This window comes from Columba livia, chromosome 6 (genome assembly GCF_036013475.1).
Source record: "Columba livia isolate bColLiv1 breed racing homer chromosome 6, bColLiv1.pat.W.v2, whole genome shotgun sequence".
NCBI lineage: Eukaryota > Metazoa > Chordata > Aves > Columbiformes > Columbidae > Columba > Columba livia.
Genome location: NC_088607.1, coordinates 6,193,899 through 6,218,405, shown reverse-complemented (window position 1 = coordinate 6,218,405; position 24,507 = coordinate 6,193,899). Strand labels below are relative to the sequence as shown.

Genomic DNA, 24,507 nt, shown 5'->3' with positions numbered 1-24,507 from the left:
TAAAATATTTAGTGCAAAAGGCACTGACAGGTAGCAGCCTTTCAATTAAGAAAGATCTACATCTGTAGCACAGGCTTGTGGTTTTTTCACTCTGTGAATACTGTTCTTATTAGGTTCTTTTGCAGTTTAACAGTGTGGGCTATATTTCAGCTCTATGTGTAAGGAAACATTAAGACTTTAAGTACTTAAGTTTGAAATTGGCTGGATGGTAGTAAAAGGTGACTATTTATTTGATATGCCACTTATGTTCTTTCAAAACAACTATTGTAGATTGGAATGTGATTTTTATGGTTAATTGATGCTATTAAGGAGAGAGACAAGTTATCTCAAGTTATGTCCCCGAAAGAATAGTTAATGCTGTAGCTTCTGAAGCTGAGAGGCTTTTTAAGACACTTAGCTGAAGGGTTTGGGTGACTTCAGGAGGTGATTGGGTGGGCAGTGCAGCTTTTGCTGCTGATGAAATAGTGAGACTCACAACAAGAAAACATTTTCTCTTGCTTTTCCTCTAAAGAGCTTGTGCTGCAACAGGAGCCGTGAGATGTCCAGGGACACTGCAGTGACTTCCACTAAATATTCCCCTCAAACTGTGAGACTTTTCAGATGGTGGTTTAGAATTTTCTGCAGTGCAGTATCAAGCAGGTCTCAAATACAGCTTAATTAAACATTGAATGTGTGTTTCAGAAGTTCATTGTTAGGGTTGTGTATTGAGACTCAGGGCTCAGAATTTGACAGACTGTAATTTTTTTCCCCTCAAATGTCTCAAATATTTGAGACTACTGACAAAAGCTTTTTTTTGGGTCAGTGTTTAGAGGTTTCATGATGAATGTCACAAAGAACATGAATTTTTAATATATCTAGAAGTTTTTGGAGGATAATATACAGATTTAGTTACTCAAAACTTGCTTCTCATTAAACTTGCTAAAAACTTGTGGTTTTTAAAAAAGTGCTTCTGTTCATTGAATGTTCTGGATTTGTTATAAAAATGCATGTGATTGTTCTAATGGAGAAATTCACATGTGCAACTGAATTGTTTTTCTTGAAAACATTGTTCTGGTATGGTAACCTGACTTGATCTAGGATGATTTAACTATTTAAACAAACAACAGCAATAACAACAAAACTTTCCCTAGTTTATTTTCAGTTGTCTTTTGGCCATATCACATACCCTTGCAAGAATCATTAGTGGAAGTTCTAGCCAGGCAGTAACACAAGTTGTGAGATAGAATATGGAAGTTGAGCTCACCAAGGAGGAGTGTGCCTGTGGGTACGTGCAGGTTTCTCTTCTCCCTCCATCCATTTAAACCTTTTGTGAAGTGCTCCGATTGCTGCCTCTGGGGTTAACGCTTCCAGCTGATGGTCTTCAGTTCTATCAGCTGATCTGATTATATCCTTATCTGTTAAAATCATTGCATTTCTCATGTTTTCATAGGAAACAATAGGAATAGAATATTGAGAAGAAGTTGGACAGATTTCTACAGAAGGAATTTGGAAGTAGTGCAAAAGCTTTTTTTTTTAATGAAAGCTCTGGTTTAGTAAATGGGAATATTAATACTCCACGATCAGTTGTATATTCTCACTCTAAATGTCTTTAATTCCTCCCCAGTAAAAACTGGGAGAAGATTTTTTGTTTTCTTGAAAAGCTGAACTGAAATGAATGGAATTCCACTTGATCACTTAGGTTTTCCTTTTAAGGAAGAAATATTACTTGAATAGAAGCCCTGAAACAGTGTTCATTGTGTCTTTGGAAAACTGAAAACAAAGTGTTCGGACTTACTTTGAGCTCAAACTTTATGTTCTATTTTGAGTAACATAGCAAGTCTTTATCTGTGCTAAAATGTTAAAGATAGTAGGCAAGATCATACTGAGATGCTGAAGTAAACCACATAAAAGATGCCAGCATTGTGAGAAGCAGAATACTGAGCCACATCTGCAAGTATATGACCTTGTCTAAGAGGCAGTTGCAAAATATAAATGACGTATGTGCTGGCCTGTCATTAATTGTTAACTTGCAGTTTGTTTTTCTCCTTGTCTGTTTCTCAGGCTGGGAAAAACGGCAACTTTCCCACATAGAGCTGATGCTGGAGTTTTTCCATATACTGGCATGTCTTCCAGCAGTGTTTAAATGATATATTGCTTGCTGTAATTCGATTAAATAGTTGATTTGTGCCCAGTGTTTTAAAAAGAGAGGAGGGGTGGAGGAGAGGGAGAGTGTGTTATGTGGTGTATGTGGCATCAAATCCTTTACTTTCTGTTCCTGAAACACGTGTGTCAAGTTTGAGTGTAACTCCCTTATTTAGTGTTTGCAATGGTTGTTCCCAATCCATAATTGTTTTTCTGTGTCGAGTTTGGTTATTTGGGCAGTCAAGGAGGAAAGTTAATTACGGAGTAAGAAGAAAAGGTGACCGTAAGGGAAAACCTGACCTGACTTAGGCTTGGCTCACCAGAGCTGGACCAGTATTTCTTTCATGGCTCTTAAGCATTAACATAGGTCAGTTCAGTGATGAACTATTTTTCATAATAGTGAAGTCCTTCTGCTCAATGCTTATGTTTAAATCTTTTCAGGATGGGATAACTTCCTTGCATTCTCTTTTGAGCACATCTGTAACTGTTGAGCGAACTTTAAACCAGCTTCTTTAAGTGTCTAAACTGTTTTGTAAGTAGATTTGAATAAAATGTTTCTTCTTCCTTTCTAATAGTTTCCCTCTTACAAAATATATAGGATTAAAAAAATGCAGACAAATGTACTGCTTTCCTAGCTTTAAGGATATACCCACAAACAACTTGAGCTTTGAAATACCAGCTGGAAATGGGAATGTGCGCTAGTCTGTAATAATATTAATTCATACAGTGTTGATAGTTTTGGTAGGATAAAAGATATTTCCTTACTTGTATAATGTCTGAGAAAGTATGTGTTTACTAGCAGAGTTCAGGAGTGTAGAAGAAGAATAAAGGGAAATTCCAAAGTAAAAAAACCCCAACAAAACACAAAGCCAAAACCAAGCAAACCAACCCCAAAACAACAACAAAAAACCCAACCCACGGAGCTTCAGTGGCTTAGTGCCTATTCACATTTTCAGAGAGTCACCGTTGGCCACTTATCTGAATGGTATTTACAGGTTGTGGAAGGGGTGAGGAGATTATTCTTATTTAAAGCAGTTGAAATGCATCTACATAATTTACAAATAAATATACAAACACTTGGGTGCATGCTAAGATATTTTTTTACTGATGTGATATGTGATAAAGTTTGGAGACCGCTGGTCTATAGGTTCAGATTCTGTTTGGAGGGAAGATGTTTTACCTGGTAACAACCAGTATTAATAACAGCAGTTTGTTACCACTTTTAGTACAGGAGTGTCTTGTAATACTGGATACTCTCCAGACAACTGAGCATTTTCCGTATGTTTTCAAGTTACCTGAGCATTGCCTGATGACTTGGGGGTTTTATAACTGCAACAGAATACAAGGAAGTATTCTTCATCAAAATGAGTATAAAAGATTCATTTTTGTTGGGTACTTTCTCTGGGACTTGCATCCTGCTTTGTGGTAGTCAATGGTGCGGAGTCTAGTTGGAGGCCAGTATCTAGTGGAGTGCCTCAGGGGTCAATACTGGGGCCAATATTATTCAATATATTAATTAACGATTTAGATGAGGGAATAGAGTGTACTATCAGCAAGTTTGCTGATGACACTAAGCTGGGAGGGGTGGCTGACACGCCAGAGGCTGTGCTGCCATCCAGAGACCTGGACAGGCTGGAGAGTTGGGCGGGGAATAACCTGATGAAATTTAACAAGGGCAAGTGTAGAGTCCTGCATCTGGGCAGGAACAACCCCAGGTTCCAGTATAGGTTGGGAAATTACATATTAGAGAGCAGTGTAGGGGAAAGGGACCTGGGGGTCCTGGTGGACAACAGGATGACCATGAGCCAGCACTGTGCCCTTGTGGCCAGGAAGGCCAATGGCATCCTGGGGTGTATTAGAAGGGGGTGGTTAGTAGATCGAGAGAGATCCTCCTTCCCCTCTACTCTGCCCTGGTGAGACCACATCTGGAATATTGTGTCCAGTTCTGGGCCCCTCAGTTCCAGCAGGACAGGGAACTGCTGGAGAGGGTCCAGCATAGGGCAACGAAGATGATTAAGGGAGTGGAGCATCTCCCTTATGAAGAAAGGCTGAGGGAGCTGGGTCTCTTTAGTTTGGAGAAGAGGAGACTAAGGGGGGACCTCATTAATGTTTATAAATATATAAAGGGTGAGTGCCATGAGGATGGAGCCAGGCTCTTCTCGGTGGCAAACAATGATAGGACAAGGGGTAATGGGATCAAGCTGGAACGCAAGAGGTTCCGCTTAAATTTGAGAAGAAACTTCTTCTCAGTGAGGGTGACAGACACTGGCCCAGGCTGCCCAGGGAGGTTGTGGAGTCTCCTTCTCTGGAGACATTCAAAACCCGCCTGGACATGTTCCTGTGTGACCTCACCTGGGCGTTCCTGCTCCAGCAGGGGGATTGGACTGGATGAGCTTTTGAGGTCCCTTCCAATCCCAAACATACTGTGATACTGTGATACTGCTTTTGCACCAATAATCCAAGCCTATATTATGTACTCCCATCCCCTCTGCTTTACATCTGTCACTATACGACCCGAGTTGTACTTGGACTGTTCTTCTCATCTCGTCTGAGATACTGAAGTGTCCAAGGAAACTAAATTGCTGTTTGATTTTCCTGGACACGAGCGGGTTGATGTGCACTGTGCTGTGTGCTGTGCTGCAGCTGAGACAGGCGCCCCGTCAAAACATGCACTGAGTTACTGTTTGAAAACATGCTTTTCCTTGTTGGAAACTGGCTTTCTAGCAAGGCTGTAAGGTCTAGGAGAAGACTGAGTTTTCAGAAATCCTCCTTAATATGGGCTTCTGGAGGTGGGGGCCAGAATGGGGTGTAGTGATGATTTAATTCTTTTTCATAAAGCAAAGCATTTCAGTTCTGAGTGACTGGGGCCTCTCAAGACTATAACACAGTGCTATAAATGACAAAGATAATAAAGGCAGGTGAGTAGCTGAAGGGATAACTTGTTTAAAGTTTGGGAGAAAATATGCAAGTAAATACAGTTAATACAAGTACAAGATCTTAATTGTTATAATACTGCATGTCTTAATACTCTTCCATCTTTTTGCAATTATAGTAGCTTAAATATAGGGATCTGTGCTCAAAGAAAAACTTAATTAGCCTGTTTGTTTGCATAAGCAGTGCTTTATTTCATACAAGAGAAAGAAGTTCATACTCTTAAGTCTTCCCAGTTAATTTGTAATCTCTTAATCCTGGCTAATATTTCAGAAATTGATCAAAGATGAACAGGAGCTTGGAAACAGTCTTGGTTTTGAAAAGCCACAAGAGGTCATAAAGGTCAGATAGTGCTAATAATGAGGTCTTGTGGTTGTTTTTGATCTAAACTGGACTCGATTTAAAGAAAATCTCAGATCTATGTAGGAAGGGTATTGAAGTTTGTTTCATAGAGCTAACACATCAGGTGTCAAATGTCATGTTAGCAGAGCTGAAAGACTTACTTTATTTATTATGAGTTACTTGGCTTTTACATTTTGTATATAAATGTCTATTGCTTGTGCTGAATGGTGAGAATGGTTGTGAGAATTGCTACTCTGTCAGGCTACGGAAAGAATTTTTGAGAAATGGTGTGTGTTTATATCTGTGTTTATACACTTATAAACTGAGCTTGAAGTTCAATGGTGTTTTGAATGTTTTTATACTGAGGACACTGACAGCAAACACTTCCTAGCCAAGGTGCATTCCTAAAAAGCAGCCGAGTTTGAGGAAGATAGGAGGAGTGTACTCCCTGGACTACAGCAAGGTTGCAAGATTAGTTATAGGTATATGATGGATTGAATAAGGCAGCAGCTCAGCAGTAAGGGTTGGATTCAAGTGATTACAAATGAAATATTTTTTCTCCCCAAATGAAGCTGACAGGCCACCTCTGTGAACTCTCCAGACTTGCCTGGAGCCATTCAGTGGTGAGCAAGTGGCTTATCTCAAAGCAGCAGTTTGTTTTCTGACCAGAATTTGTGCCTGACCCCGGATCAACCCTGGTGGTAGACTAGAGAAAGAAAGCAGTTTGGGATTTTGATGCTTTTCCAAGTTGCTTTTGTATCACCCGTTTCAGGGTTATGTTTGTATAAACAAAGAATTTAAGAAGCTTTATCTGGCATCGCCTGGCCCCGCGTTGCTACTGGTGAGCTCTGAGGGGTGGTGCTGGAAGCAATCACATCAAAGCTGGTTTTGTTCTGAAATTGTGACCCAAGTTCTGTTGTGCTGGGACTACAATGCTGATCACAGTCACTGTGAATGGTGAATGTATTGTCGGTGATCTCTGACAGGAATCGGCAAAAAGAGGCAATCCTTATTTCAATAGCTTGAATAAAGGAGGGAATGAACAATTTTGTACTTTGGGATCGTAACTTGGTAAGCAAGTACACACCTCAGAGTACTAGGAGTGTGTGTTGTGGCCTGTCAAACCCTGGCAATTCTCAAACTGAAACACACTGAGGACACCAGAGAACTCCCCAAGTTGGGGAAGATCTTCCATGGGGCTCAGCTTGCTGCTCATACTGCTTTCTGTACACAGCTTCCTACTTTCTGCTTTGAAGAACAATGACTTTGACAGTGCTTGTTTTCACCAGCACAATACTGTAAAAAGTCTGAACAACATTGTGTTGCAGTTTCAGGTTGATAGGTCTTGATTTCTGTCTTGAGTTTCAAGAGTTCACCAGGTGACTGGTGTGACATCTATAGGAAGGGAAGTTTGTGCGGGGAAACGAGTAACTGCGTTGATAAACTGTACTTCATATTATATGTCAAAGCATTCAGTCTGGATTGGGTGTACAGTCCAGTGTTTCTTTTGGTAGAGCCCTGTGGTAGTTAATAATTCTATTGCTAAGGCATTTATTTTAAAAATAAAATTCAAACTTGCCATGTGTTTCAACATTCAGAAATGCAGCCACATGTCTCTTATGTATGCGATCCCAAAACTTTTAACTGATTTTTAGTCTTGTTTTCTATGGCTTTAAAAATATGTAAATATATTCTTTAACCTGTATCATTTGTCTACCAATTTGTGTTAACCTCTTGAATTCTGCTGTGTTTTAGAATTAACTGCAAGCCTGTAGGAGATTAGTCTTTAACTTTCTTGGATCTCTGTATGTTTAAAATTGTTACATGTATAAAGATTAGGTTGGTTATCATTTTCAAAGATACAAGGTGGTGGCTGAAGACAGCTGCTGCCAGAAGTGCCAGACAGGCTAAACGGCTGCAAACAATCAGCCTCAAACAATTTTACAGTATTAGACAAACTGGAAAGAGCTCCTTCCAAAAAACAAGTGGATAGGACTGCACTCAATATCAAAGCCTGTGTTCTTTGGGAGTGGGTGGGGGAAGGATAGTTAAACCTTTTAATTTGGTTCATCCATTTCCAGAGTGTACTCCTCAAGACCAAGAGGTTCATATCAATATTTACTGCAGTGATATTTATTCAGCATGACTGGGTGTTGGCTCAGAGTTAAGATACGACTGTCCTGCAGGAAACAGAGCTATAACCAGCAGTGAAATTCTAATCAGGTGGTCAGAAACAGATGTGTTTTGTTTTATTTAAAGCAACTTGCTTCTATGCTGTCATGGATACTTTCCTATAGAAGTTATCTAGAAATAGTGTAATAAACAGCCTTGTGATACTGTCACCAAAGTCAGCGTGATTCCACAACTGGCATTTTTTTTCCACAGCCTACAGGCATTTCTTCTGTAAGATGACTTTGCATCTAGGTTTTTCTTTGACACTGAAAAATGTCAATCTCCTTGAATGTTACTAAAAGTGTCATTTTTCTTGGGGCAGGCAGGACATAGGGAAATTTTAAAACAGCCTTCACTGTTAGTAGCTTGATGATCACACTTATCTCAAGAAGCAGTGCTGCCTGGCTGGGAGATCTGTGTTTGCTGTTGTTCAACTCTTAAAGCAGAGGTGTCACTGGGGCCACGTTGGTTGCCTTCAAAGGGCCGACTGTAATTTTAAGACTGTAGAAATGTAACTACTCCTACATTGATACAGTCCTAAAATTACATTGGGCCCTTTGAAGGCAATCACAAGGCTGATGTGGCCATTGGTGACAATGAGTTTGACACCCCCGTCTGAAAGTATAACAGGCATTTCATTCCAAATGCATTCTGTATTTTTCAAAAGCTCCTCTATAATTTAAGTGAACATAAAGTCAAAGTTTAGAGTCAATCATTGTGTCTCTGTGCTGTTAGGGAGGAGTATCCCTGTAGAGGTCTTGGACATTGTTTATGGTTATGTCTAGGGCTCTGTATGTTAGAGCAACACACAAAACTAATAAAATAGCTACATAAGACCCATGTGTCCTACAGTCCCTGATATCACTTTTCTTATGGCCTTTTGCAGGAAAGTCTAAACTGTTGTTCCCTTATCTGTAACTAAAACAACATCTTTTTGCATTTTTATCTCTTGTAAGGAACAACTTGTAAGGCACTAGAATTAAGGTGCTACTAGTATCTTATAGCAGGAAATCAGTGGTTTAAAAAGGCTTAGATTATATTCTAGACTACTAAGTTTGTAGTAGCTTTGGCAGACCTTCAGTGGTTTGGTTCTTCAGATTCCACCTGTCCCTGGCCTTTTTTGGCTGCTTGGTGTATTGCTGGTTTATAGCTGCCACAGTGGAGTATGAATGTGGAAGTCAATTGCAGAGGTGGCAAAACGTAGGTGAAGTCTGAGACAATACAGGTCCCAAAAATTCCCAGGGGTGAAGACAAGACCCTGGGATTGTGTGGCTGAACTGGGAAAGGTAGAAGATTTGGGAGTGAGGAAGGCTGCCTGTGTTCTTCTTTCCTGTAAGTCTGATAGTGCAGATTTCCCACTTGGCATACAGATGCTCTTGCATGTCACTTGGACTGAAACTCTGAGCTCAGGCTGGCCTAGAACTTGTTTTGAATGAGCGCCAGTCTTTGGCATATGGATGCAGAAAGAGTTCAGGTACTCTAGCAAGGTTTGAGGGTAAATCAGACTGTTTGCACTGTTATAGCCACTGTCGCTCATTTCCTGGTACTCATCTGTGTTAGTTTCCTTGAACTTCATTTAATTAAGGCATGATTCCTACTGGGTTCTGTATAGAGCAAGTAGCAGTCTGTGTTGCTCTTGCAGTGTAAGAGGAAGAACCAGGAGTCTCTCTGCAGTTACTGAACATTAAATGTCACAGCCCAGTGACACACATTAGTTGTAGCTCTGTTCTGCCTCCTGCAAACAGCTTTAAATTCTGCTACTATGTGCTGTTGGTTCATGCTTGTCTGCATACAAGCACATGTGATATATCTCGTTTAAATGAGGTCAGTTTAGCTCTATCCTGACTTAAACCATTTCTTTTGTATCTCATGTAAGTGCTTGTATTTAAAGATGAAGTTAGAGTTCAGTTTGCTATTAAAAGTTATGCTGAAAGCTAGGATTAAATCTGCATTCTTGGAACAGCAAAGTCTCAACTACAGATGTCTCAAGGAGGACACAGTGTTTGAAAACGTGTATGTAAAAAGTATCAGACTTATCAGTTGTCACCTGCAGGCCTCAGACTTCCAGGAAGAAACTAAAGTCTTGTAAATAAAATGTACATAGGTGGATGATGTGTATTATTCTCTATCTTAAGGTATTGTGTGAGTTTGTTCTTTCCAATGTTCATCTGCTTACACTGGCAGCCAAGATATTTAATTTGTCTGGATGTTGAAACTGGAGAAATTCTTCTCTGTTGGAACAAGTGAGTTTTGATAGATAACAAGCTTCTTGTCCTTCTTGGTATAGAAAAACCTTCTCTGCCTTTGAGTTTGTTCTTTCCTACACAGATATTAACTGGTTTTAAGGATTTTTCTTCCCTTAAAAGGTTTGACTTAAGAAACTTGTTATTTCTGAGAGTCTTGACCTCTTGAGCAGGTCCTACACCACTACTAGAAACTCTTACTGAATATTGACAATGCGTGTCGGTGCCCATGGGATATTCTTCATGTTTATACCATCTTACTGGTTGAATGTGTGTGGAGAGGAGTTCATGGGCTGGAAAACCCATAGTGCAGCCTTCCTGCTTTCTCTTCTGCTTCCATGATGTTCACTGGGGTTTCTGAACAGTAGGAGAACCAGAAACCTAAACTTAACTTTGTGTACTTCAGTATTCCATGTAGATTTGTTGAGAGTTTTTAGAAAAGAGGAAAGGGTGTGTGTGTATGTGTATAGAAAGAAGATACGAAACTAATGGTAGTTGGATTGGTGTGGGAGGGAGCTGGGACTGAAAGTTGACATCTGCTAGGTTTTTGAAGCTGTTTTGTTGACTTAATGACGTGTATTCAGTTTCACTACAGCCATGTAATATTTTAGTTAAGTTACAAATTCTAATGGATATTAGAAGAATTATGCCTCCATTAAACTGAATTACTGTAGCCCAAAACTATTATTATTTTTTTCTGAAACATCTGGGGTGACTTTAACTTGAACACACTAATTTGGTCATAGCTGCCTGGTAACAAGCAAAAATTGAACAGCATATGTATCTTATTGTGGGAATCAGGTGCATTTTCTGTGTTCTGGGGTGGGGAAGTAGAGAGAATGCCCATCACTGGATTCATTGTTGTGTTGAGTTTACTTTAAAAAAAACAAACAGCTTTTATTTTTATTTTTTCAGCCACTGATCTTCTCTTGGCTTGGAATCCCATTTGTCTGGGCCTGGTGGAGGGAGTCATCGGTAAAGTTCAGCTTCATACAGGTACGTGGTTGTTGTTTGTTTTGTGTGGTGTGTTTTGGGGGTTGGATTAGGTGACCTTTGAAGGTCCCTTCCAACCTGAATTATTCTGATTTTTTTTCTTTTTTGTTATGGCTAATGCACTTTGTTTTAAGGTCAGTGATACTACAAATAATACTGTGTAGCTCAAAAGGAGTTAGGTAGTGTTCTTTGCAGCTGAGGAGTACTCCCCAACTATGTGAACTTGTCCAAGTGGTTATAATTTAGCTGCAGGTGCAAATTCCCTCTGCTTGCCAGTATATACACTTTGGTCCATCACTGTCTTGTAAAGGTGCAGAACTGCATTCAAAGTTTGGTTTTGATGTTTTAGCTGAGACTTCATGTGAGATGCATCAAATTCTTGCACCTTTTTGAGAAATTACTTCAAGCAGTTTTTCCTTGTTCTCCTGTGGTACAGTGGCACAACTAATGATGGAAGCTTTCACAAAAATATAAGGCTTAAATTTTCAATGCTATATGAAAACCTGAAGAATAATTACTGCCTTAGTTGACTGTTTAACAGTAAAAGGAATGTCTTGTATTTAACTATAAAGAAATTTAAGCATATCTATAAAATGAAAGCAGGTGTAGAATACATTGGGATTTGATGTTAAGCCTGTCTCTTAACTGATTCCAGTAACTTTCCCTGTAAAACAAGGTAAATACTCTTTTAGATTTAGTCAGCTGCAAAATCCTGTAGCCGTAATAAATACTTACGTTGGTATGTACCAGCTTTGTCTAGAAAGATTATTTTGCCAGTAGATCTCTGGATATGTATTTACTGACAGCTAGGAAAGCTGAACAGAAACTCTGCCTCACGTAGGGTGTGCTGTTCTTTTTGTGAATGCTTAGACCCTGCATTTAAATTAGTGCCTGGCAATGTGATCAACACAGGTAAAGTTTCAAGTGTGTTCCGGGACAGCAGGACGGGTTAAATGCTGAAATGGAGCAGGTGTTTGTGGTTCATTGAATAGAAACAGATTAGTCAGGGTGGCACTGGTGTACACGCAATAGGGGAGGAAGGAAAATGGGTTCTGGTGCACCAGTGTATGATGGATCTAGTTCTAGGAAATGCTTGGCTCTGTAGTTACTGCAACCCCAAGGTCTTGTTTCTGAGATTAGCAGTTCAGAGACCATCTCTCCATGAACTTCCTATCGTGTCCTCCTTCCAACTGCATCACTTCATTTTGTATTTCACCCGATGCTTTTTTCTGCTCATTCTGCAGATCTATTCAGCCGTCGTTTTTCAGAGCTGATGATACGAAGTGGCTCAGACTCTGCCATCTCACTTTCTCTTCTCCTCCTCCAGGCTCTCTGTGCTGTTCAGCACGTGCTGTTCATGATGAATGATGGCTGAAATCCAGTAATGGCCTCTTTCTGCTATGGGGACAATACTCAGTTATTGTTTATAGCATGTTATTTTTTAATGTTTTGTTTTTTTAAACCAAGTGCTTAGGTAGACAAAGGCCTTTTCCCTCTCTCTAGGGAGTATAACAGGCTTTGAAGTGGGAGACCTTGTCAGGTGCTTTCTGGAAGGTCTAATATGTTATGGCAACTGAATATCCTTGTGTGTGCTCATTGTGAGGCGCTTCCTCTGCTGGTGAAAGCTGAGTTAAAACTCCCTAGTGTGTGACACTTCAACAGGTGCCAGCTTGCTATTAAGTACATCAGGATGGTTGGGTAATAAGCCTGATACCTGGTCATCTTTCTATGTGTCCTGTAGAGCTCCTGAATCAATGGTGCTGATCCAGGCACTCGGTTCAAATGCAGCTTAGGTCAGTGGAAGAGTTTTGTTTCTTTTCTGCCTTGTTCAGAAAAGACATCAAACTGTCCATAGACTATCCTTGGTGTGGATAGTCAGGTATTTAGTCATGCAACTGTCCCATAAAAAGATGTTTTTCTATCATTAAATGGCTGAAGAAAGATACAACCTCCAGCTATTTATTGTTTTCGGCTGGGGAATTGAATTTGCTGACAGCTGTTGAGTGTCCTCCATGGGGCAGACTGAGATGTCTTGCGTAGGTCTCTTGGAACATGTTATTGTCAATGGACTCACACTTGATCATATTCAAGTGTGGTTTTATGTAATCATCTAGTGCTCTGTAACAGTAACCTGTCTTCATTACTTATTCTTCTATCAATCTTTGTCACCTGGAAACTTTATCAGCAGAAGTCATATAAATATTTAACATTGCTGGACCATGATCTCCAGGCTTGGTAAGAGTCCTCTGCAGCCCCAGCTGGGTGAAATGTTTTTCTATCGGAGCTGATCTGGAACAGGACGACTTGCTGCTCTGATTTCTTCTCCCCTGCCCACAGACTATAAAGATCAGAAAAATTAATCTGAAGATCTTTTGGCCAGCTACTCCTAAATGGGCTTTTCCTGCTCAGAACCTTGTTATTAGCTCTTGTTGGAAAGAAGTACTGGTGTGTTTTGAAAATGCTTAGTGCATACTAATACTGGAAACTATCTTTTTATGCATTGAAGTTCTTACTAGTGCACTATAAAGCTGTCACTAAGCCTATATGCACTTTAATGTCTTGGGCATAGATCCTTATGTGTTCTTGAAAGATTTGGTTAATGCAAGAATGCTGGAGCCGTCCAAGATGACCTTGAAACGTCCCTGTAGTCAGTCTTGGGCTGTCTTTAATTTAGGATTGAAATACCCTTGCCAAATTGCTGTGACTAAGGATGGGATTTAATTAATCTTTCTGGTGCTATTGCTGGCCACATACAGGGGAGTGTGTAGGAAAGCTTTTGTGGAAGGGAAGCAGTCTCATAGAAACCAGCTAGCCAATATTACATGGCTTATTTCCTAATTCTTTAAAGAATTTTTGCTACGAGAGGGTCAGTCGTACATCTAGACATAACTGTACACTGACATTGGAGATGAAAGTCTGCTTAAAGTATCATTTGGTTCGTCTCAAATACTGAATTTTCTTAAACCTAAAGATGCTTTATTTGGGAGGGGAGGAAAAAGCCCAACTGAATCAAGAAAAAACAAAACTTTAATTGAGTATTGGAATGTAAAGATATGGTCTCTTTTTTTTGGCCAATCTCAAGATAACTTGGAAGAAAATGCAGAGTACAAGTAGGAATAGAAGGAAAAGGATTTTAGGATGTGTTGTAGAGATGAGTTACTGAAAGAACATTGCATGCTTTCTTGGTACGGATGCATGATTAAAATTGTCTCTGCATGGTCTTCCAAGGACACATCTTGCATCAAGTGTCTTATAGAATATTAATTTTGTATGGTCCAGTGAGTGTGCATACATACAAAATATAAACATAGCCACTCCATTTTCTTTTGCCAAAATCCTAATACAGAAGTAGGGGGTGGTAGAAAGTAGATACTTAATGGTGGTAACCTGAAAGTGAGTTCTGAGCTGAGGTTTACTGATCAGCTTTAACAACTTTAATTTTACTTTACTTTGTAGAAGACTCTGGCTCCTGATGTATTGAAGTTGTTGCTAGCAGTACAGTTTGCTAGTTGATGTATATTTTTTAATAGTGTAAGTTCTCATTTAGAAGCTTTCAAATCCCTTTTGATCAGTCTATTTAGCAAGTTGATTGAACACAGTATTAATCCTGAGCATATTCATGTATCTAACTATAACCAAAGCTGGATTCCTTAACTAGTTCCAGCAGCTTTCACGTAAGTCCTTCATTGCCACCATGTTTATCTGTTTCTTGGTCAAAGGACACTCTTACGCAGTTCAATGTCTGTACTTCCATCAGTTTGATGTGCTCTCCCATTGCTGGTTAATTAAGACCCAAATTAAATGCTGCTGGCAAGGTTTCACAGACTCACTGAACAGGAGGAGTTCTTCCTTCCCTGTCCCCAGGAAAGGAAAGCTTTTTTGTTGGCATGTTTCTGAATGTTGAGAGAAACAATGAGCGGTTGGTTCAGTATCTGAAATATCTTCAGTGAGATGTAACTGCTGCCATTTCTGGCTTCATCCAGTCAACAACTTAAAACGTTCTTTTTGTGTGTAATTTATTTTAAGTTATTCATGCAAGGAAAATAAAAGGTATTTCTTGGCTAAAATCAAAATACTTGCAAAAACCCTGGTAAACTTATACAGAGTTTAAGAAAAGTTACTTCAAAAGCATTTGGGGAAACAAAATGCTGGATGGTTTGGGAAGTGTTAGGGGAAAATAAACAGCAACAGTGTGCTGATGGTGTTGATGCAAAAGAGCAGCTAAATTCCTGTTGTAGTGAGGAGGTTTACTTCAGATACAGTGCTTAAATTGGCTGTTGCCATCAACTCTGCCATAGTTTGAGACACTTAAAATGAATGTTAGTTCTGATGAGATGGGTGATTTAAAACATGCACTTTTCTGGAATGGCAGGTAGCTGTAGTGGTTTTCTGTGCACACCATAACTCCCACACTGAGTAGACAATTGCTTTGTTTGGGGATTCAGTTATTTAGATTTTGCTGGCAATTATAATATGCTTCATCTGTGGCTATTGTTGAAGCTTTTACTTTAGGGCATTCTTTATCTGCCTAATTACTTCCTGACTCTCTTCTTTTGATCTGCTGGGGAATCCCTGTTTCCTTTCAATGTTTTGTGGATCTGGCTGTAATACAAATAAAGTTTTGAAGTGCACGCTGGGAGAACTTTGCATTTTTAAAAACGCCAAAATGATACGGAACTCACTTGGCTCTATTAAGCTCTTAAGTTCTTATTTACTGCTACTGGGGTTTGTTAATACGAGGTAAACTGAAGAGCAGCCAGAGACTTTCTTTTCCAGTTTTCACTAAGGTGTATCTGCTTAGAAATGCGTTTACATTATACTTTTAAGGTGGAGGCATATTGATTATTTCACCAGAGCTCTAGATGGTATCCTTTCTTAAAAGAGGATCTGTTTGGTGACGTACATTGTGATTTCTTAATCTCTGAATTCTTAAACACTTGGAGGATAAAATACTGTTTAGAATTTACTGAGCAAGGAAAAGACTTTGTATTTGCCATAAAACCTCTAAATAGATTTTATTCAGAGGCTGTATTGTATTCAAAGGCATAATACATGACCCATCTACTGTCACGAGTGTGGAAGCATATTTAAGTCTACCATAGTAGGCTTTTAATGTTTGTGTATGACCTCTTCAGTTAAACTCAGTTGCTTCTCAGCTGTACGTGTGTCTCCAAGGCTTTCTGTGCCTTTTCCATCTCTCTTAGCAGAACATTGACTTTTGACTTGTGAAAGCCCAGCATACTATGGCTTGGTATCGATCTAACCAAGGGATCAAAAACCAGGACACTCATACCCAGGCACTGTTGAGCAGTCAGTGGGAATGTTAGTTTTGTTTCCCTTTCTCTTTAGAGTGCTGAAGCTCTAATTGCAAATATTGTAGGTTGAATGTATGTATGGCATGCACGTTACCAATGTCTTCTTTAATTCTTTGGCTTGTTAATTTCTCTACCACTTAGCATATGCTTCAGGGACGACATTGTGAAGCTTTACATGTAAGATGCTCTACAGTGCAGTCCATGTTTGCTCAACAGAACTCTTACTCCTGGATTTTGCCATCATGTGTTATCCATGTCTGTCTTGTTTGCTGTTTTGTACACAATGTAAGGTACAAAGGGAAAATCTTAGCTTGCTGTGTCATGGGCTCCAGGTGTTCTTTTCACATGGTGCTGCCATTAGTGACACTGGTGGGAATGTGCATCATCCTAGAGATTGCCTGATTGCTATAGATGAAGCAGTGCTAACTTTACCTCTAATGGATAAGCCTATGAAATAGTTAACTGTATTATATTAGAGACTGAATATTGTTTTTTGTTTTTTTAAAATTTTATGATGGCAATGAATAATAACAAACCATAGCAATAGTGATTCATTGTTCACTGGAGTTTTCTAGTCAAATGGTTCCTGGCAGGGGTTTTACACTGGGGAGAAGCTTCTGGCAGACTAATCAGAGTAAATGCCTGACAAATAAATCAAAGCATCTAATCTTTTTCCAGATTTACCGTGGTGGCTGCTTTTAATTCGTCAGAAAGCATTGATTGGCAAACTTCCAGGAGACCATGAGGTTTGCAAAATAACAAAGATTGCAGTGATTCCGCTTTCTGAAACAGAACCTCAGGATCTGGAGTTGGAGGTATGACTGTCTTCAGTGAATTCCAGCTTTCCCCTTTCTGCTTCATTAAAACTTAAATGTGAAATTTGGGTGGGAACTTGAGGTGGGTCTGGTTGCTCAGGTCACATCAAATTGTGGGTGACATTTGCGCAACCACAGGAGAAAATGCTTTCTATAAAAAAAGGAGAGAAATATACCCGCATGTTCGCCCTATATCTTCAGTGTCTCCCCTAGGTTTGTGGACATTGTAGTCTTGCTTTTGTAGATATTAATTAAAATTTCCTTGAACTTGTTTAAGAGTATTTAAGTATTTGCTTTAATTCAATATCATTATTTAGCTTTGTAAAAAGCACCATTTTGGGATAAACAAGCCAGAGAAGATTACACAGTCCCCAGATGACACCAAATTTCTGCTGAAGACTCTTACTCAGATTAAATCAAATGTATCTGCTCCAAATAAAAAGAAGGTAAATCTCTCTACTGTTTCTTTTTTTTCCCAAAATTGTTTAGTTGATGCTTCAAAGGTTGTGGATGATCAATTAGAGAACTGACACCTAAAAAGAGAACTAGGGGAAAACTGCAGAATGTGCAACTATTGTCTTGAAGTTCAATTTAATTCTTGATTATTTACCTTTTATGACTTTCATTTTGTAACTATATAATTTAGTCAGAATTACTTAGAGCACCTTCTTACCAGGATTCGTTTGTAGTGGGATTCTAAACTCCTACAAATTGCTCATACCATATAGAATTGGAGACAAAACTTGGTGCACATTTCCTCAGAGGACACCATACAATCTTATCCAAACACTTATTACGTGGTAATGGCTTGGGTTTGAAAGCCCAACAATATTACAATTAGAACAAGTAGATGCAATGTTTAACAAAAACTCTTGAGACTGGAACTTCTGGATCTCACGTTCAAGCAGAGAGTTTCAGGATCTGGCTGCTCTGAATGCCTGTACTGCTAAAAGTAACAGCGTGGTATTTCTGAAGATGCTGGCCCTTGTTCATCTCTGCCAGGTGTTTTAAGATCATGCTCTTCAATGAGAAAATGTTTGTCCTACAAGGTTAGAAATGGCATTTAGGAAATAATGTTGGAGTCTTCAATCAAAGAATAAGATGTAATAAAGCCATTCCTTTTCTTTCAGATTAAAGAAAGCAAAGAAAAAGAGAAGCTGGAGAAGAGATTATTGGAGGAGTTGTTTAAAATGTTCATGGATTCAGACTCCTTTTACTACAGCCTGACCTATGACCTAACAAATTCTGTGCAGAGGCAGAGTGCGTGTGAGAAAACTAACTTACCACTGTGGCGAAAAGTAAGTGGGGTGTGGTTTTGTGTATTTTTCTTCCCTTTTTGAAGATTGCCTTTCAATAATGTCACCAGTCAAGTTTGGACCACATACATTATTTGCTGGGATAAAGTACAGCAACTGTAGATCTTGCCCTGTAACCAGCTTCAGAGCAAGGAAATGAAACAAGAGTCTATGGCAGCATGTCTTGAGCTGTTATATTCAAAACCAGGGAATGCTAGATTTCTCTGTACAGGTGTAGTGAATAACACTGACGTATTGACCTGAGATATTGCAAAACCTGCCCATTTTGTTTTAAACAGGTTGATGACAGATTCTTTTGGAACAAGCACATGATTGAAGATCTCATCAGCATTGATGTGAGTCTTATTTCTTGCAATAGCATGTGTTTTATGAGAACTGTTCTTTACTTTTGGTTGAAATGTTTACTTAAGGCCTCATCGAAGATTTCTGAAGAACCTGTTTGGCAGACAGGTGAGGATCAGGGCTGTGCCCTTGGCAGCTGAGCAGCTGGTATTACCCTCTTCCCGCAGCCACCCTTCCAGCAGCCTCCTAGTTCACTTGTGGTCATTGCTAATGCTAACTTAAAATTTTATTACAATAAAGCAATGCAGAATGACTTGATGTAGGATGCATTTATGCTGATTTATGACTGTAAACTTAATGTATTTATCTGTGAAACAGACTATCCCTGGACAGAGCTGAGTATTTGGTAAGGAGGGAAGAGCCAGAAAATAAACTTTGATTTCCATAATTTTCATGAGACAAGATTTTTGTCTTCCTGGGTAGAGAATACTGTTTTTCTCCTTTAACAGAGTCACTGATCAATTTAACAATAGTGTAGAACAAGTTATTCTGAATAGCTGTTCAGAGTAGCAGAGAAAGCATTTTCTTAGCTATTGGGCACAGAAATGTAGAACTACTACTGTTTTCTTCAATATATAACCTCCTAAACAAAGCACTGAGTTACTAACTACTGTATGACAGTTTAGGTTAAATCTGAGGTTCTTTTTGAGTTCACAGTGGACATTTTGCCTTTGCCCTGCATCTCTCATTGGTTATTTTATATACTCTAATGCTTATAGAATCAGAGTAGGGTAAACCTAGATGCTCTGTGAAAGATTGTACATGATGTGCATGTTTAACTAGTTGTATTTTTCATTTTATAAGTGGATAACTTTGAATTAGTATGCAACTGAAATCCAAATTCTGTTCAAGAAATTGGGGTTTTAGGGTGGCAAAGCACTAATGTGCAGAGCCTGGAACCAGGTCACTTGGGTACTAAGTCAGGCCATATAAACCTTATGCCAATATGTTTTGCTGGAAACAGGCTAACAACATTATGCTTTGAAATTTTAATCTACCTATACAATGTAATATGCTGTATGTCCACATAAGGGTTGTAAAATTGCCTTAAAGCAGAAACTAAAATTACCAATACTTGATGCTCTGTCTGAACTGACTTTGACAGGATGAGTTACTACTAATGTGTTTAAACATGAGATGTAACATCCTATGAAAATTCCCTTTGGGGAAAGGGGAAAAGAAGCTTTTGACTATTGCAGGGTTCTTTTCCTTCCATAGCTGGGAGTCAAGGAAGGTGCTTGGCCTTGCCTTGCGTCAGCTTGCTTCAACTTCACAGAAAAATCATAAGTTGCTTTGTTTTCCTGATGTAAAAGCCCCACAACTAATGGAAGAAAAACGCTGGTACCCCTTACAGAAATAAGACAAGAATATAGTAAAAATTTCTTAAAATCTGACAAGCATACAAAGCAGCAGTTTATAAACATGAGAAATGGCAGAAATAACTGTTGGTAATGTAGAACCAACAAGAATGTAAATGTTTTTTGTAACCTTCAGAATACTGAAGTGGACTTCTGGATTATACCCATCATACAAGGATTCGTGCAAATTGAAGAGCTTGTAGTAAACTATAGTGAATCTTCTGATGATGATAAGAGCAGTCCTGAAACTCCTCCTCAGGAATCAACTTGTGTAGATGATGTTCATCCAGCCTTTCTGGTGGCGCTTATTTCACGCCGGAGTCGGCACAGAGCTGGTAGGTGAACAAAGTTCAGGGTGTTGGGATTGTTCCTGAGCACTGGAGGGGGTGGAAGATAAAACTCGGGTGTGATGTTGTTCAACAGATGGTCAGCTCTTGTCCAAGTATGTGCTACAGCCTTTGCTGCTCATAGGAAGAAATTAAAGGCTGTAGTGCATACAGCTGTTACTTGGAGCAGTTACTAAGTGAGCTTCCCTAGTCTCCTCTTGGGCACTGAATGTATTTTTGGAGGTCACGGTTCTGAGATAAAAGTTCTGTCTTTGCAAAGAACACCTTGATTAGAACCTTGTGTACAGCTCTGCCCTGGTGTATTTCAGTAAGCCTGGGTGGGAGTTGAATTTTCAAAGGTCTTTGAGGGCTTAGCAGCAGCTGAGTAGAGACTGGAAAAGGTGTGTTTGTGCCTGCGTCCTGAGAGACGTTTGTGTAGGGCCAGGGTGTGAAATAAGAACTGTGCTTTTGTCTTGCCCCTTGTTTGACTTGCTCTGATAATAGCAAAGCGAACTATTATTCCCTGTCCATGGGAGCACAGAAAGATTGAATCGCTTTACTTTAGTAGGTCCTGTACAACTCTGAGCCTTTTAAATCTATCATATCTTTAAGATTCTTCACTGTGTTCAACTCCTTTCCTACAGAGTCAGGTTTTTAACATCACAAAACAAGAAAAATCCTGCTTAGCTTACCCTGATATGGGACTGGCCTTTGGACTGCAGTTCACCTCAATGTATCCAGTTCAGTTCCCAGGAAAATTGTGTGTCAGAACAACTCAGAGTAAATAGTTGAGGGTTTCAGGGTGGTATTTAGTTTGTAGTATGCCTTACTTGTACTGAATCATACAAATAAAAATATCTTACAAATACAGAAACTGAATTCCCTCACACTATTAGTGACATTATGCTCATCTGATTGCTAGTGCAGAGCATGGACTGTGTTGAACTTTCTCCCTAGACACAATAAGATTATTTCAGTAAACTGATGCAATATTTTGAAGAATAAGTGTGGGTTTGCGTTTATTTCATTCTGTAATATGTAATTTTAGCTGTTTTCTGAACTGTTAGCTAAAAAAAATCCAAGCCCTTGAAAAACACTGATATGAAAGCCCAAGACACTTCAATGTTAAATATGTGGATTCTTTATTAGTCAGGCAGCTTGTTTGTGATTTATAAAAAGTTAAATAACCACTGCACTAAATTATAAACCTGCCCAGGACCTTAAGGAGAGGTATCATGAGAAAGGAATACAGCTGTTCTTAAGAGAGTAAGAGCCCAGTGTCTGCAAAAACAGATATCAAAAGCAAGGGAGCTGAAATTTCCTGTGCAATGATTGAGCTTGGGTTTTGATGTAAGAGCCACGATTGGTGCCAGGATGTAAGTAAATGGTGTCTGATACTTTGGTCTACAAGCCCCTCTCTGATGAAAGGATGTGAAATTGCTTTAACACTTTGTCCCTATAGCATAGATCCCTGCAATAGGTATTTTGTTTTGACATAAATCCCTGTGATAGGTATTTTACATTTCTTTCACTTCCTTGTTTCTAACCTTTTCCCTTCTTTCCCACAGTCCTCAGCTAGTGCTGTTGAGGTTCAATTTGAAAGTTTGGTCCAGTGCTCCTTCAGGGCTTGGAACAGAGTTGTTCCAGTTCTGTAGAACTGAATTTCCATGCTATAAACCGTGGCCTTGAATACTTCTCCAACCCTGTTTACTTATTCCTTCCCCATCCTTTGCTACCACCTGCATCTATTCTGAAACAGTAATGTACTGTCCTTTGAGTAAAGGATGTGCAAACACTTATCTATTCTGTTTCATGATCAGATAGAGATGGCTAGGCAAAAAACCCCATGTAGTTGGAATAGCAGTATCTGTTCTTAATGTGCAGAATTAGTTACAGGTGGGGTGGAAGTCAGTCTTCTATTCTGTGAAAATCTTCTTGGGCTGCTTGTGGAATCTCTTATTGCAAAAAGTGAAGCATCTGTCAGTAAAAGTGGCTTTTAGGTTCGTGCAAAATATTGAGCACTGAAGTAAAACTTTCTGCTAAACTTGACAGAAGAGGAGGTAACGTATCCTTTAGGGTGCACTAGGTGTATCTTATACTTCATAGTGCCAATAAATTGCGTTGCCCTGTCAACTTACTTTCTGCTGCCTGTAGTATATCAGTAAATAAACTTTAATCCCCAAGTTATGTTGACTATATGGATAGATTAGGGTAGGAGTGATCATGGCTTTTATCTAGAACTCTCCTTGTGTTACTGTTGTCAAAATGGTAACAAAAATTATTAATATCCAAGTGTTAGTCTTAAACATTGATTCTCATTCCTCCTAGGAATGCGGTATAAGCGAAGAGGTGTTGATAAAAATGGAAATGTGGCAAATTATGTTGAGACGGAACAACTGATTCACGTTCATAACCATACTCTGTCATTTATACAAACAAGAGGCTCCGTGCCAGTTTTCTGGAGCCAAGTTGGATATAGATACAACCCACGGCCCCGGCTGGACAGGAGTGAGTATTTGAGTAGAACACCTGAAGATCAGAGTTCCCTTAAAAGCAGGTTCTTTGGGGTGTTGCCTCACCACTACTGTTTCTGTGTCACTTTTTAAAAGCCAAGAGTGAAAGTAATGACTTGACTCCAGTTAACTTACTCTAATTGCACTTATGCAGATCTCTGACTACTTGTATGTTGTAAATTCTAACAGGTCTTGAATTGTAGTATTTAATGAAGTATCTGTATTATGTCCACTCTTATTTCTTGCAGTGTGTTCTGGCTTGAGAAGGGAGACAATTTGGTTCTCTCTTTTGAGATCCTGTTTAGGCGTTGATGTTGTAGAAATATCTTTGTCCATGAAGTTAACTGCTGTTTCAATGTGATAAAACACAGACATTTCAGATAGCACCAGTTTTGTAGTGTGCTTTTGTCTTCTCTGAAATTAATTACTATCTAGTGGGCTTTGCCAGATCTGAATTGCTTCATTTTCAACTCAAAGATAATGCAAAACATAATAATATTGAGACTGTGGCAAATCTGGATGCCTGTATGAACTAGGTTTTCACAACCTTAACTATTGTAAAAGACAGAGGTCAACAAAATCTTCTCTTGGTTTATTTTTTTAAAGGAGAAAGCTTTATTGGAGGGAAGCTTGTAGGTTGATCATCTTGTGTAATCAGACTCCAACTGCATTGGGCTGACTGGCATCCTAGATCATGAGTATATACTTCTACAAGTCTTAGATTCACCTTCTCCTCCAGCATTAGCAGCTCTCGTCCTCTGCCGTTGAAGAATATTTTTAGGGCTGAAAATAAAAACAAACCAGAAAAAAAAATTGCCACAAAAACCCTGAAACTTATGTTTTCAGTGGGCTCTGTGAAGTTGGAAAGCCAAAGTGCTGCTTTTCCACTGGGTCTTGAGTAAGATCTGGTAAAATGGACCTTCAAGCTTGCGTAGGAAATTGGGCAAAGCACATAATCTTATATTGACAAGCGGTTACCATCATTGCAGACTTAAGATGCATCAACATATTTGGATTTATTGTGATTTTGATACCAAATAACCTGGAGATTACTGGAAAGGGATGACTTGTTGTCACATCGTGGAAATGGAAACTTAAGTAGATAAAGTGAGGAAAATTAAAATAAAACCCCTCTTTATCCCCCTCTAGATATTTGGAAGTAAAACTTGATTAGTTCTAACTGAAAGCTTGTGCTGTGATGTGTGTTTATAGAGCTAAGTGATTTTTTTCCCCCTTTTTTAATAGGATTATTTTAAAAAAATATTTAGAAATTGCATTTAATTTGATAGCTTTACAATCAGGTATTGAGACTTTGAGGAACCACTGGTGCCTTGAATCAACTGGATGGCATTTGTGGTTTTTAGTTACAAGTAATTTTGTCCTCTGGCAGGACTGGGTAACACTTTTGGGATTGTCCCTGTTGTGCATGTCCCCTTTTGCAAATTGCAAACCTCTCTTGTACTCCAGTTTGTTAACAAAGATGCAAAACAAATATAAGCTCTCCCCTTCTGGAAAAGATGTTTATATGGGTGTGTGGTGCATATGTGGAAGGATTAAACAGGCTTATTAAAAGTTAAATTTTTGTCCAATCTGCTCTGCAGAAAGCAAAATTTCAGAATGGTGTTTCCTGTATAATATAGTAGTAGAATAAAAATATTGAAGTCGAGCAAATTGATGAAAGACCTTCAAAAGGAATTCTGTACAATGTGTTATGTTGTGT

General features: G+C 39.1%; 1 protein-coding gene across 3 annotated transcripts in view; it reads left to right on the top strand.

Moving 5' to 3' along the window:
* Nucleotides 1–24,507, top strand: part of INPP5F (inositol polyphosphate-5-phosphatase F) — a 42,999-nt gene that overhangs the window by 4,981 nt on the left and 13,511 nt on the right. For all 3 annotated transcript variants that reach the window (XM_065066872.1, XM_065066873.1, XM_065066874.1), the window contains exons 2-8: nucleotides 10,725–10,805; nucleotides 16,796–16,932; nucleotides 17,250–17,378; nucleotides 18,063–18,230; nucleotides 18,527–18,583; nucleotides 20,085–20,283; nucleotides 22,603–22,782. In XM_065066872.1, the coding sequence (XP_064922944.1) occupies nucleotides 10,725–10,805; nucleotides 16,796–16,932; nucleotides 17,250–17,378; nucleotides 18,063–18,230; nucleotides 18,527–18,583; nucleotides 20,085–20,283; nucleotides 22,603–22,782 (951 nt within the window). The remainder of the gene's footprint in view (nucleotides 1–10,724; nucleotides 10,806–16,795; nucleotides 16,933–17,249; nucleotides 17,379–18,062; nucleotides 18,231–18,526; nucleotides 18,584–20,084; nucleotides 20,284–22,602; nucleotides 22,783–24,507) is intronic.